At 42.1% G+C, this 13,787-nt stretch overlaps 1 protein-coding gene across 3 annotated transcripts in view; it reads right to left on the bottom strand.

Moving 5' to 3' along the window:
- Positions 1 to 11,730, bottom strand: part of CCDC149 (coiled-coil domain containing 149) — a 54,072-nt gene extending 42,342 nt beyond the window's left edge. Inside the window, exons 1-3 of one of the 3 annotated variants that reach the window (XM_064511351.1) lie at positions 11,462 to 11,730; positions 1,439 to 1,600; positions 873 to 911 (exon numbers count right to left, since the gene is read on the bottom strand). In XM_064511351.1, the coding sequence (XP_064367421.1) occupies positions 873 to 911; positions 1,439 to 1,600; positions 11,462 to 11,524 (264 nt within the window). In that variant the 5' untranslated portion in view covers positions 11,525 to 11,730. Of the gene's footprint in view, positions 1 to 872; positions 912 to 1,438; positions 1,601 to 11,452 lie in introns of all 3 variants that reach the window. The other 2 variants (XM_064511350.1, XM_064511349.1) reach the window with 2 other exon arrangements.
- Positions 11,731 to 13,787: the final 2,057 nt, after the last annotated feature.

Here is a 13,787-nt window from a genome sequence, read left to right as displayed (position 1 = left end):
GTCTCTGAAAGCTTTGTTCAAACAAACAAACAAACAAAAACACCCCCCTCAAAAAACCCTAAGCCCTAAAATTTTATTAAAATAGCAAGAACTACATGCCAACTCCCAGAGAAGGATGGTGAGTAAAACTTCTCACCTATTAAGAGAATGCAGTATCTTCGTTTTAAACAGCCTAAGCCTAAGACTTTCAAGACTAACAATTACAGTAACAATATTTGTTCTTCTGAATTCTCCTCTTTTCCCTTCTCACACATTTTCTTTTTGGTGCCATTTTTCACTAGAAATCAAGATAATATCAGGATGTGACAGGCAGCTCTCTGCAACAGGGACACGCTATGTGGATCTCCGGCAAAAAAAAGCGAGCAGGCAAAAAGATTTTCAGGGGAACCATAAAATGCAATTACCGTTGTTCTTACCGTTTATAACCCATAGAGTCCAAATGACCTGGGAGAATACCTAATGGAAAACAGTACTCACAACAATAAATTAACAATTATGGGATGTAGACAATGCATTTCCAAACTGCTTTTGAAGTATAAGAAGTCCTGTCATGCACCCATTTTAGGATGCAATAGAAGAAGGATAAACAAGGAGAATAATCTCAAGTCTCCGTACACTGACCAATTTCAGTCCTAGGTGAACATAAAAGCAATAGCCATATATTCTGATTAATGACAGTTCTGATATTTCAGGATGTAACCTCTTTAAATTGTAGCTTCTGGTGCTTTCTTTTAAAGACTGATCTTTCAACAGAGAGAAATGTTTGCTTTTTACCAGACTTCTTAGTCAGTATTTTCATATTTTGCAAAATGCGAAAATATTTGTATACTTTTGTTGTAAATAAATAAATAATGTCAACTGAAAAATCCTACCTGTTTCCTCTTCTCAGGGGGAAGAGATGGGTCCCCATCCTACAAACCAACAGATATATTTTATTAACAACATATTTCTTAAGCCAGCAACTATATTAATTTTGTGGATCAAATCTTAACTACATTATTTTCAGAATTGTTTCTAAAATACTGCCTCTTGATTCATACTAGTTATACTATTTTTAGCTCAAAATTTTTGCTAAGACTTTTTTTGCTAAGATTTGTTTACACTTCTAGAATAGCAGGCCATTACAAATTTATGTTGCATTGTTTTCCATAACGGTACATTAAGTTGCTGCGGAATAATAATACTGCAGTCAGTTTTTAAATGGAATCATAACTGAAACTAGTTTCCTCAGAGCAGGAACTATCTTTTTGTGCCTTATATAACAGCCACTACCTCATCAACGCCTAACAAATGAGTAATAGTATCACCAGGATTGTACAACTGCAGGACTACTGTAAACAATATTTAAATATTTTTACAGCTCTCACTATGGATTTCTTTCAAAATTCAGGTCTGTTCTTGTCCCCAGGTTATTCAATATTCATAAAGAACAACCTACAATCAGCTCCCGGTATTTCTTTTTCAGAGACTGGTGTCGTTCCCGCAGCTGGTTGGCCATGAGCTTGTACTGGTCTCTTTCCTGTTGACAAGTGTCCAGCTCTTTGGAAAGGATTAGCAATGCCTCCTTTTTACTTTCCAACTTCCGTTTACACACCAGATACTGCAGAGGAAAAAAAAAAAAACATAGCTGTAACAAGCCATTTCTACCCCAGCCAGAACTGGATTGCACAGACTCAGTTTATTTTCTCAAAGAGCATTCTCTACACAGGATCAAAATCTGACACCAGTTTTCTTAGCACACTATTAACAATTATTGAAAAGACAGCTGTTGCATCAGAATCTGGAAATCAATTTGTAAGGCCACATACTCTCCTGATTACCATGTTAGAAAATTCAGCAATTTAAATTATCTTCTCCACTTCCTCACATACAATACTAAGAGAAATCTCACAATTTCACCTGAAAGCCTGGGAAGGGTGCTGGAAGGAAAAGCTTTTGCAAACTCGCTTTGCTACTTACATCCACAACGCATAGCTCTCAATTAGCAACCAGAAAGCCAGTGTTTTCCATTTCATTCTCCTTTCCCTCCCCCTCTTCCCCACTACCAGCAATGTCCTCTGCACTCAACCACCCTCTTAGTGAACGAGAGCCACATTACGGAAGAAAGGGTAGCATGAGTGGCAATCAAAACTTACCTAGCATATGAAACCATTACAGTGAGATACGCTATAGGCACAGAAAAAAGAAACCAATTCAGACCCTTGGCGCACTATAATATTACTTGCTTAATAAATCAAAAGAACGGGAGAAAATGGAGGAATATCGCAAGCATCTGACTGGAGAGAGAAGAGACAGAAGTGAGCCTTCCCTTTCCATGCTCCAGTCACCACCGCCTAGCTTAGGGCTCACGCTCAGGGCTCACACACAAAAGGAAGCAGAATCTGCAAATCTTCGCTGTCCTGCACTAGTCTGATTTACTTCATTGCCTTTCCCTGTTGAGAGGAAGAGAGTAACGCGTACATCATGCTTTTCTGCAGCGGCTGAATTTTACCTATCAGAAGTTTCAAGCAACTTTTTTCATTTAACGTGATGTTCAATCAGCAGATTCTTCTCAGCCATCACTTGACACTACTCATGCTAAAGTATATATTTCTATTTCTGATGTTACTCACATGAGATGTGGCACTAAATACTTTCTGAATTTGCTCTGCAAGAGACCAAATATCACAGCACTCATGAAAACAATTTATAGTTTCATTATATACTCTGACAAGAATACTTTGTCATTATGGGCTCTTGTACAAAGCAAGAGCATCAGCACTTCCATACTGTTCAAGTCAGTGCTGTTCTTTGGGACAAAAATCATTACTCATATATACTACTTGCTTGGAATTGAGTTTGTTAACCTCCATTTCAAGTAAATGAGAAAGTGAAAAGGGAGTCTGGTATATTAGTACGACCAACATTTTCCAAAAATTGTAAATGCTTACTTGCAAAAAAAAGCAGGAAGGGAATGAGAAAAGCAATTCCAAGAAGGATCTGAACTCTCAGAAAGGACACTTCCACCTTGGATTAATTTTATTTCTGGCAATACTGAAGTTGAAATCCTGCCATAAATTTTCTGGATTATGATGCCTTGGCATCAGCTTTGCAAAGGCAACTGTACCTATGTGCTTGTGTCCTTACTGATACCTTACACAAATGTCAGGTCCCCTGATAAAACATTGAAAGGCATTGGAAACTAAACTTTAATGTTGTCAGCAAGTGATTATAGTGACACGGTAAGCAATTTTAAACTTGAAAAAAAAAAATCATTGTTTTACTCTGAAATATTTGTCCTGACAATCTCCTTTCTTTTTCCCAGTTTCATCTCACGTCTTAGCCAATTCCACGGTATGTCTTCACTAAATTGTTTCTAAATACTAACAGTCTGACACAGTAATTGCAAATAAAACTGAGTAAAGCAAACAGCCAAATCACTAAAAAAAAAGATGAACATCCCAGAACCAAAAAACTTGTCTTGTTATTTTAATCCACAGGAAGACTGAAACCAGCACATACAGCCAAGGCCTACGCGGCCTGCAGAACAGGTTCTATATACAATGTACACAGTGGGAGGGGAGCAAAGCCAAACATCTCACCTTCAGATACGAACACCACGAGCACATACCTCTCAGCACTGCCACGAAGGGTGGGGTGGACTATGAAAGTCAAAAGAGCTAACTGGCTTCTGAAACAACAAACTACAAAAACCAATGTTTATTGGGTGGGAAGTGCACATCCAGCGCTAAACAAAATTTGGAGCGGTCATAAATCCCAGGCCTGCCCAAAGCGCACATCGCCAGCATTAACGAGGCTTTACCTTTAATGGCAGCGCTGGCGGGGATGAGGGAATGGTGTGCTATCTCTGAGGATGACAGTCACTGAGCCCTAAACAGATTGTTGGGACAGTTGTGTTCAGAGTCTAAATGAAAAGGAATAATGATCTCCGCCATGTGTAAACTATATTTTAACTTGATGAATTATATACTGATAAAGTACCATATGGAAGAAAGCGGCTGTGCATCCCTCATCAGTGTACTGTCTGCATTTTACTAGAAAAAGAAGCATCCAGCAGACTTTTTGAAACTATTTTTGTCTTTTGTACACATTGACTCTCTCCCCTAAATAGGATAAAAATAGTAATAATGTACAGTAATTTGCTTCCATGTGTTTATGGTACAAGAGACAATAAATCCACAGCATTCCTGTGGAATCTGATTATTCAACAAAACCATGCTTCCAATTCCAATTACTAGGTCTGAAAGAAAAAAAAATTACACCAAGACAGACCTCAAAGAGGTTACTCAATGTATATACTTTTGAATGTTAAAAAAAGGTATTAATAATGGCCAGAAAGTGACTTAACAGCCAAATACCAGGAAAGGATTCTATTCTGGGAAATAATTGAGTCCCACCAACAATTTCCTATATATGAACAAACAAGCCCAGCAAAATTGGGATGCTGTCAACAGGAATATAGGAGCATGATAGTCTTTCGGAGCAGTGTAAGCAATATGGAAAATTTGCAAATACAGTCTCAGAAAAAGCATTCAGTAGATGCTTCTGGCATTCCTATAGAGATTTCTCCCCCTGTATGTGAAGGAAAAATACTATGTCTGGTGTACTGACTAATCAGTGGGACAAAAAAGTGATTTCTGTAATGTGTTATAGTTACAATGAAATATTCTTATTTCTTTCTTTTTAATTGATGTTGAAAAAGAATCTTTGGATTTAAAAAACAAAGTTAAATATGAACCAGCTACTATACTTTCAATCTAAAAGCTACAACGTGCAACTTTTCCTAGCTGTCTAGTGACTTTTATCTACCAAGTCACTGTTATCTGCAATAAAGCAAATTATAATTGCTACAAGGAAGATAATAATAATTAAAGGAATATATATGACATCCTACATCACTGCCTGAACTGCTTTACAGCCAGATAACTACTTTAGTGAAATTGAGTAAAAAGAGACTGACATTACAGGAGAGTGGAATTGCTCCAAGGTGACCTCTATATCAAACACTTACTATTTGTCCATTGCTATTTTTAGTGACAAATCTGGATAGATCTCATTAACGACGACATAGACATGGTCTAATAATCCGATGAAGCTGGGACACTGTCAAGGTTTTAGGGTTTTTTTTGTTTGTTTAACTAACAAACACACTGAATTCATATCACAAAATAGTTTATTTTAAATTTGTATAAATTACTGGCCTATACTTGGCTATTTTATGTGAATATGCGTCAAAACAGAAAATGTGTAATTTCCTGAGAGTAGAAGTACAGATATTACCTCCAAGTTCTGCTTTGGAATTACTGTGGACCATACTCTGTGTGTTCTCAGTTCTCCAGATCTAGTGGTCTTCCAAATGCTGATAGGAGCTCATTGGTACACGGGCCTGAAGACCTGACACACACCAAGCTCTCAGAGAAACAGTCACCTGTAATCACTGTCTAGAGCTACAACTACTATTTAACTGCCTGAAGCGTTACCAAATTGCTCTTCACCACACTCCTGGAGGTAATTTTGCTGTGAAAATAACAAATCAAATGAAGTGTGCCAAAATGCATTGCAATGTCACTATCTGGGGTGTTTGTTGACCATGTTTTAGTAATGTTGCTCCCCTTGACTTCAGATTAAATTGGTCAGCATACCTGGAAAAGTCAAGGACTCAAACCCAGAGAAATACACAATTACTAGCCATTTGCCCACCATCCCATCTCACCATGCCTTCCTCTGTAGTAAAGGCCCAGACAATGCAGTTTCTTTCATTTTAGCTCCTAATAGCAACTCTGCTTCTCCTGCTTTCCCACAGTCCCTTCACTAGCCCCCTCCTCACTGCTGTAGCATGAAGCAGGCTGGTATCATTCACTGATGGGCAGAAATACAAGCAGCTTCCCAAAACACCGCATCTTGTGTTGGTGTTATCATCACAGCATGTCTTCGCCGATCATTTAAGAATTAGCATCAAGTCATCTGATTTGATTATTCAAAATGACACTGTTTGGTGATACCCTTAAACATTTTGTACTCTACACATCAGATTACACCATTATTTTCTCCATGTTTTTTTCTCAATATTCCTATGGGTGTCTTATTCCAACCTGGAGCATGGCACATGAATAGCAAACGCTTGTTTTGTTCCCTGAAAGGCCAGCATGCAGCTCTCTCTGGCACCTCTCTCATCGTTCCTGAGAACTAGGTTACAGTGTCAGCTCTTTTACCATTTCCACTCCCTTTTCCCAAAGACAAAGCCATTGCAACACTAACGCCATCACCTTGGGACCTGAGAGCATCTCTTCTGCTCTGTTCTAGCCTACTGCCACTGGCATTTGTCCACATTTGGAACAGGGCCTACACGGCATCTTCACATAGGTTTGGTTAAGTACATTCCATAATCTGTTTGAAAAGGCAATGTGACAGAAAACGAAAGAGATGTTATAAACATGAATATCTCACTGATTTTCCTTCCTTTTCTCTCTAGTCCACATAAAAGAAAAAAGAAATCATGCAACCAATGGAAAAGTATGTTCTGCCAGTCATAAGCAGGTTAGGTTTCTCATTCATATGCAGATTCATGTCTGGAACATTTAGATATTTCAACTAGAACTGCTGCTCACCAGTTGCCTAAGAGATAAATGATTCCCCAAAACTCTTTCTCCAAGTTTTAAGTTGCCAATTATTAGGGAAGAGAACTCAAGAGGACATGTGTATCACTTCCCTCTGCTGTGCCAAAGGCCATATACAGTTAATAACCAAGAAAGAGCCTCTTCAGAACAACAGATTGAATGGAGACTATATTTCTTCAGACTAATTTTAGGAAGCATAGTCACCTATGAGTAGCTGTAAATAGCATACAGTGAATGCTGTAATGTGTGGGAGGTGACAAGGGAAGAGAAGCATTCTGACATTGGATTTAATTCTGAAAGTTGGCAAATCTGAGGGAGAAGCCAGCAGTAAGAACACAGGACAACCACTCTAATCTATGGGTTTCCTAGGAAACCTTTCTTGCTTCCAGTGGAGAAAACCGCCAGAAGTACACATTCTCCAGGCAGCATTAAATTAGGACTAGTGCCAGCTCTCAATGAAGTTAATGGAAGAACAGTCACTGACTTCAGGGGAAAGGAGACTGAACCCACAGAAAGTCAGCTCTCTGAAGTAAGGACAGAGGTGGTCCTGCACATGATACTGTTTCTTCCCTACCACACATGATCATCTGGTGCTGTTGAAGTCATCCCACCCCACCAAGATCACGGTACCACTTGTTCCTTTGCCAATCACTAATTCTGTCATCACCCACAAATCAAACGAGTCGAAGCCAGACTACATGGAATTCAGGCAGAAACCAAAATCCCCCTTTCTGTATAGCAAAATATACATAGCTGGAAGCTTCCCCAGCTCTCAAAACAGAAACTTGGGTTAATTGCCTCAACTACCCTCAGAGTTCATAGACTGCATTTTTCATTCATATTAATTTTTTATTTATTTATGTTTCATCCCCATTACAGAGGCAGGAAAACTGAGGCAGTAAGGAAATGACCCACAAGTTTGTATAAGTCAACAGCTCAGCATATCCACAAACAAGGCAGTCAGGCCAAGAAGTAAGCCTGGATATTTACAAATATTTAAAAGCAAACAAATAGAACTCTACAACCAAGATTTTGGTGACCAAAATTGTTTTTAAGAATTCTATTCTTTTTAGCATGAGTACAGCATAATAACCTTACTATGATTACCTCCTAGCAGCGCATTCAGCAAAGCAACTAATGTCTGTCACATTTTTCTTTTTTCACCCTCTTCCAGATGGAAGAGGTATTTTGTTTGCATCAAGGATTTTTCTTGTTTTAAATAAGAGACATTCAAAGGCATGTTCAAAGGAACGGGCCCTACTCTTGAGACGGCATTTTGAGATTTATGGAGATCACTTGTTTCTGGAGGATTCAGGCCACGACCTCAGCCTAGCCAGCAAGAAAGTTCTTGCTATGGCTCAGTTTCATTTGTGTTAAAGAAGTAAAGTTATTGACTTGGTCTTCATCCTATAGCTTAACACAGGCCTTTAAATATCCTGCCTTTGAACATAACTGAGACTGCGCAGTGACCTAAAGATAAGAACAAAATCCAGATTCTAACCAAAAATTATGTGGTAACTCAACAGAAAACTAGAGCACAGGTTTGATAAATGTTTCTCAAAAATTAGCTCTCCACACTCAGCTTAGCCTGCAATGTTTAGAACTGTTAGAGTTGCTAAAGCGGTCTGCTTGTCCTTGTTACACACGTTGCTTGGGCTCAGCTCAAATACCCAGCTCAGGATTTTGTCACTCCACAGAAAAGGAGAAGCCAGCAAGACCATAAAGAAGGTTAGGAAGCCAAAACAAATTTCAAGTGCCTGAAACCTCAAAACTTCTGCAAGCACTATATATTCAGAAAGTTACAAACAACAAAATACTGTATTCCATCAAGCACTGTAAAGTTTTAAGATTAATATATGTGTATACATACATAGATACACAAACACACACGCCCATAACTACTTGAGCTCAGCTCAGGAACGGGCAAAATTTTTGTGAATTCTCACACCTGAGGCTTGTTCTTTCACATACATTTGCAAGGTTATCAGTGGAAATAATGACTCCTTCTACAGCATTTGGGAAGTTAGATTTTTCCCAGTATTTCTTTCCACCTCACCCTATTCAGAGTTAGTTTAAAGGCTGTTCAGCATACACGTGGTGCAAATCTGAGCACATCACCAGCTGTATACTAGGCCTGAAATGGAATAAATGGGAAAAATCTGTAACATGAAAGCAAAAGAACAAGCAAGAGGCTGGTGATGAACATGAGAAAAGTAGAGAAAGACAGAGACATGAGAGGGTACAGAGCAAAGGGCACTGAAATGGAACAAAAAAAAAAAGAAATACAGAAAAAGTGTGGAACACCAAATAAACACACCAAAATAAACAAAAAATTCTTTTGAAAAGCCAGATTACAAAAAGCGTACAAGTGTCTGCATATGTACATTTAAGGATCAAAAATACATCTTACCACTTTTCTTAACAGCTGAGATACCTGATTTTTAAACATACTACAGTTGCTTTGACAAGTATTTTAATCCAAGTGCCTCCTCACTTCCAAATTTGGAGGACCCAGCTTGTGGAAGTGAATGTGACCGCTAATCTGGATCCACTGGCTTCTGGCCTTTTTAAACAACGATTTTGTACCCAGCTCTACATTTAACCATCCAACATATGGGATGTGGAAACGTTTAGAGCTACCAAGACTCTTTCTGCCTACGTCAGGCCTTCCATTTGACAGCACTTCTGCATGTTTAGGAAACATTGTGTAGGGAACAAAACCATTAAACAACCCAGCAGATATTGAAACTAAGAGGCCCGGATAAGCTCTATACCTTCCCCTGAAATTGCGTATTGAGGAACACAGTAAATTGAAAAAATGTATTACAAGTTACTTCACAAGTTAGAGCTGCTTTCTCACAGACCCATTAGTATCAGTAGAACTGAATGGGTAAATCACACAAAGTTAATCACAACAGCCAAAAGAAAGGGGAGGCAAATGAGGGAAGCCTGTACCCTGACAGTGTGTGCTACAGACCTCACGCAGAAAAACAGACTGTAAGCGTGCTGTGCGAACAGAGAGGAAGGAAGGAAAAATGGAATATAAATCACTAGGCCTCTAATTGTTCCTGAGAAAAAGAAATTATACATATGCTTAAGTATTTGCAAGACCGCAGCTCTGCAGAGTCATTAAAATTTGCTACAATCAAGAAGCCTCTAAAATAGAAATAAGCCTTCACCCAAACAATATGATCTCAGGATTAAGTTCGTAGGTTAAATCATATAGAAAGTCAGAATGTTCCAAAGTAACTCAAAATGACTTTAAAAAGTCAAGAAGAGGGACATCTCCTTTCACCTCGCCTCTGGAATTCTCTCTTCCTATTTCTCACCCTTCCCTGCCAGGTGACACCACCCTCCGCCCCCAAATAAAACTCCCTTTGGGAACTGGGATGTCAGACACAACATTCATACTTTTTCCACTTTCTTCTGGATTACGTCGTGTGCTTGACAGCACTGTGTGCGCAGACAGACTGCAATGCTGGAAGAACTGCACAAGCACAGACCTGGGCCCACCCAAACTCCTGCTGAAATCATTGGGAGATGTGACAGGTCCAGGACTCTGAACTCATGCATCTTTCTGACAGGTCAGGGCCCTAGGCCATGCTGACATAAAGTAACAGAGGCAAAGCCCTACTGAAATGAGAGGAATTCACCTACATGCACCATAGCCTAGGACGGGAGACTCCGTTTCCTTTTAGGCACATGCCTTTCACACCGTTTTGTTTGTAAGCTATAAACATGAAAATATTATTTTTATAGTTATGTTGTATAGTAATGCAAAAATAAGTACCCTAACCTACTTTTAATTTCTTTTTTTTTCTGGCCTATTAAACAGATTTAATGTTGATGATACTCCTTAGAGTTGTTTTGAGATCGGTAACTTATCCTAAATTAAGGCATGTACTTTTAAACATTGTCGATTTTTTAAGGTGAACATAGTAGGTAATGACATTCAATGCTCTTGCGTTCCGAAATTCTGCCTACTTGTTGGAGTTCATGGGCCCTAAGCTAGTCTGTTTTTTTCCCCATGGCTTAACTGACACCATTGAATTCAAAGCTCTTGCATTTGTGATCCAGGGCACGCGTTTTGTCAGGGTACGTCACACGAGTAAACCCCTACAAGCGAAACCTGGTGCCCGCACCGGCCGCCACAGCAGGGCTCGGGCTGGAAACCTTGTGCTGCTGCTGCTTCCTCCAGGTTGGTAACTGCACAAGGGCCGAGGCCGCCGCCTCACCGCGGCATCGCCACAGGCGAATCTCTGGGGATTTCAAACCAACAGCAGGATTGATCGCTGCCTAAAGACTGGCCTCTGGCAACCAACTGCAAGCAAACACGTGCAAGAAGAGCGGTGGGGTCAGGCGGCCCAGGGACCCTCGGCCCCCAGCACGCGGCGGCAGCGCTGGCGCCCGCGGCGCTGCACAAGGCAGCGCGGTGGCTGTTCGGGACACCGCGGAGGCCGCCACGCCGGAGGCCGGTCACGCGTGAGCCGCAGCCCGCCCGGCCCGGCGGCCTTTCTCGAGGGCAACGCTTCGCCAGGCCGCCGCCCGCAGGCGCCGCGGCGGCACCGCCGGGAGCCCCGCCGCCCCGCGCACACCCGCCGAGGGGGCGGCACCTGCCGCCCGCTGGGGCCGCGCCGGCCGGGCGGACCCCCACGCCGCGCCGGGCCGCGCCGCCTGGCGGGAGGCGGCGGGCGGGGTGCGGGCGCCCCCCGGGCCGGGCCGGGCCGGGGCCGGGCCTCCGCCCGCGCAGGGCCGGCTGCGGCCGCCGGGGCCGCGCACGGGAGTCGGGCGCCCGGCCCTGCGGCGTCCCGCCCGCCCCGCCGCCGCCGCCTCACCTCGCTCACCAGCCCCTGCCAGTCGCTCTCGCTGCGGTGGGAGCTCATGGCTGCGGCGGGCCGCGGCAGCATGCGGCGGCGAGCGGCCCCGCCCGCCCCGGCCTTCCGCGGAGGCGCCGGCGGGGAGAGGCGGGGCCTGCGGCCTCCGCTCGCCGCCCGGCCGGGGCCGCCCAGCGTCGGCGCGGCCGGGGGGCAGCCGCAGGCCGGGCCGGGACAGCTGGCCTCGCCGCGCGGCCCCTCGCGACGGGAGGGCTGGGCCTCCGCGGGCGCGGTGGTACCGCCCGGGCACGTCCCGCACGCGCCCGGGTGCCCCCGCGTCCTCGCCCGGAGCGGCAGCGGCAGCCTTGCGCTGCAGGCTTCGTACCGTGTGTGTGCAGCCGTCCGCCTGCCCGCCCGCCGCTGACATACGCGCTTATGTGTGAAGTGGGGCACAGCGAGGGGACAAAAGAGCTAGAAAACAGCCCATTTTCGCACACAGCGGTGTCGGCTGGACGACGGCAACTTACCACGCTCCTCGCTGAGGAACGCCCATAAAACCGCTTCGGAAACGCCTAAGCGGGAAATTTGGGTACGCTGCGGTGGTGGTGAGGATGTGGAGGTCACTGGGCCAAGACCCTGATTTCCAACCAGGATAAACAAGTAATGGGGAATTACGCACAATTATTCTTTGTTTTAAGTGACACAACAGACAGAACAAGATGAAACAATGAAATATGCGCCCATTGTTCCTTACCACAATTCCCCACTGTTCGGGCTTGTTTGTGGTTTGGCATTAGGCACAGTGTCATGTTGTTCTCCAAAATGGCCGTGAGACCTCCTTTTACAGCTTCACATCCCTTTGGGCAGGTGATCTCCCGGCCGCACCATTAATAAAATTTCTATTCCAGCTGCTTAGTTTACAGTTTATGTGGGAAGAAACACAGGACACACAAGCTTAGCCAAGCAGGAGTTCTGTTTGAATGTAAGATTATCGAGTTTAATAAATGTCCATGGTTATTTACAGATCACAGCCTGCTAAAACTGGAGGTAAAAGACCAGAAGGGCAATGAGCTTTAGCATGCAACTGTAATTCGATAAAGATATACATAGAGTTCATATATTTTACCTGCAAATTATCAATCAAATTTAGACATTTTCTCCAAATTGTAGGCCATTTTCTTCTAATTTAGCTGTTCCTTACAACCACTGTATAACTGTACTGCTCTAGAGAGTACATTCATCTTTCCTCTTTGTTCATATTTTTCTGTGGTTTACAGTATCATTTGTGCAATGTACCACAATCTTACCTGTCCTCTCAGGCTTCTGTGACAACCTATTGCTGAAAACAGCTTCTTGTTTGCAGCAACAAACAGCAAATAATGAAAAATAAATCAAAAAGAATTATAAATTAAACCCTCTGGTTAAAAGAATTGTTAATGGTGTTAGAATACCCATCATTTATATAATATAATATATAATTTATATATATATATTTATATAATATAATATATATATAATATAAATACTATAGGTAAATAGTAAAACTATAGGTAAAACTATAAAAATGCTAGTATAGATAAACCATACAGGATCTTTTCCCATTTTTTTTTTCACATTTGCAGAATTTCTGTCCTCTCTTTTCCCCCGGTCTTGTAGTACTCCAGACTCAGAATAGTCTTGCAGAAAGAGCTCTGCTTATGATAAAGATAACTCTCAGCCCTCATTTTTGGGGGATGTCACTTATTCTAATTCCAAAGTTTCTTGCAGTCCCCACAGATGTAATGTGTTCATTTTTATTGATGCTAATTATTCAAATGAAAAGTAAATATTCATGAAAGAGAGGTTATAAAACAAAGGGAACGCTCAATGTTACTGGCTCTTATGTTTTTATCATAAGTCTGATGAGAGCTGGAGTTTTTCAGAAAGCCCAAGCTCTTGGATGAGAACAATCACTTTCTTTTGAAGTAAAAGAACCTTCAAGGGAATAAGTGAAAAATATGCTGAAATATGCTTTGAGTGTGCTTGATAGGATCAGAAAGCAAATAAAAGAACCCAAATATGTATTTTTAAATAATCACTTTTAATGCCTGATACCAAGCCTTTTGGCAGCTTCTTCAACTTTTCTGATCCTCTCTATTTACCAGTGAGAACTGCGATACTATTACACAATGGTTGCAGCTGGGATCTGGTTACTGTCTAGGGTGATATATACGTTGAGATATGGTATCTGCCTTAACTCAGACAAAAAAGTCAAGAGTAAGATGACACAAAAGAAGTACTATCAACCCTAGCTTATAAACAGGAAACTGAAGAGAGAAGCAACTGCGTTGCCCAAGAAAAACAGAACTTCAAACTT

This window comes from Dromaius novaehollandiae, chromosome 4 (assembly GCF_036370855.1).
Source record: "Dromaius novaehollandiae isolate bDroNov1 chromosome 4, bDroNov1.hap1, whole genome shotgun sequence".
Taxonomy (NCBI): Eukaryota; Metazoa; Chordata; class Aves; order Casuariiformes; family Dromaiidae; genus Dromaius; species Dromaius novaehollandiae.
Note: the sequence above shows the minus strand (reverse complement) of the source record. Positions and strands in the feature narration are given on the sequence as shown.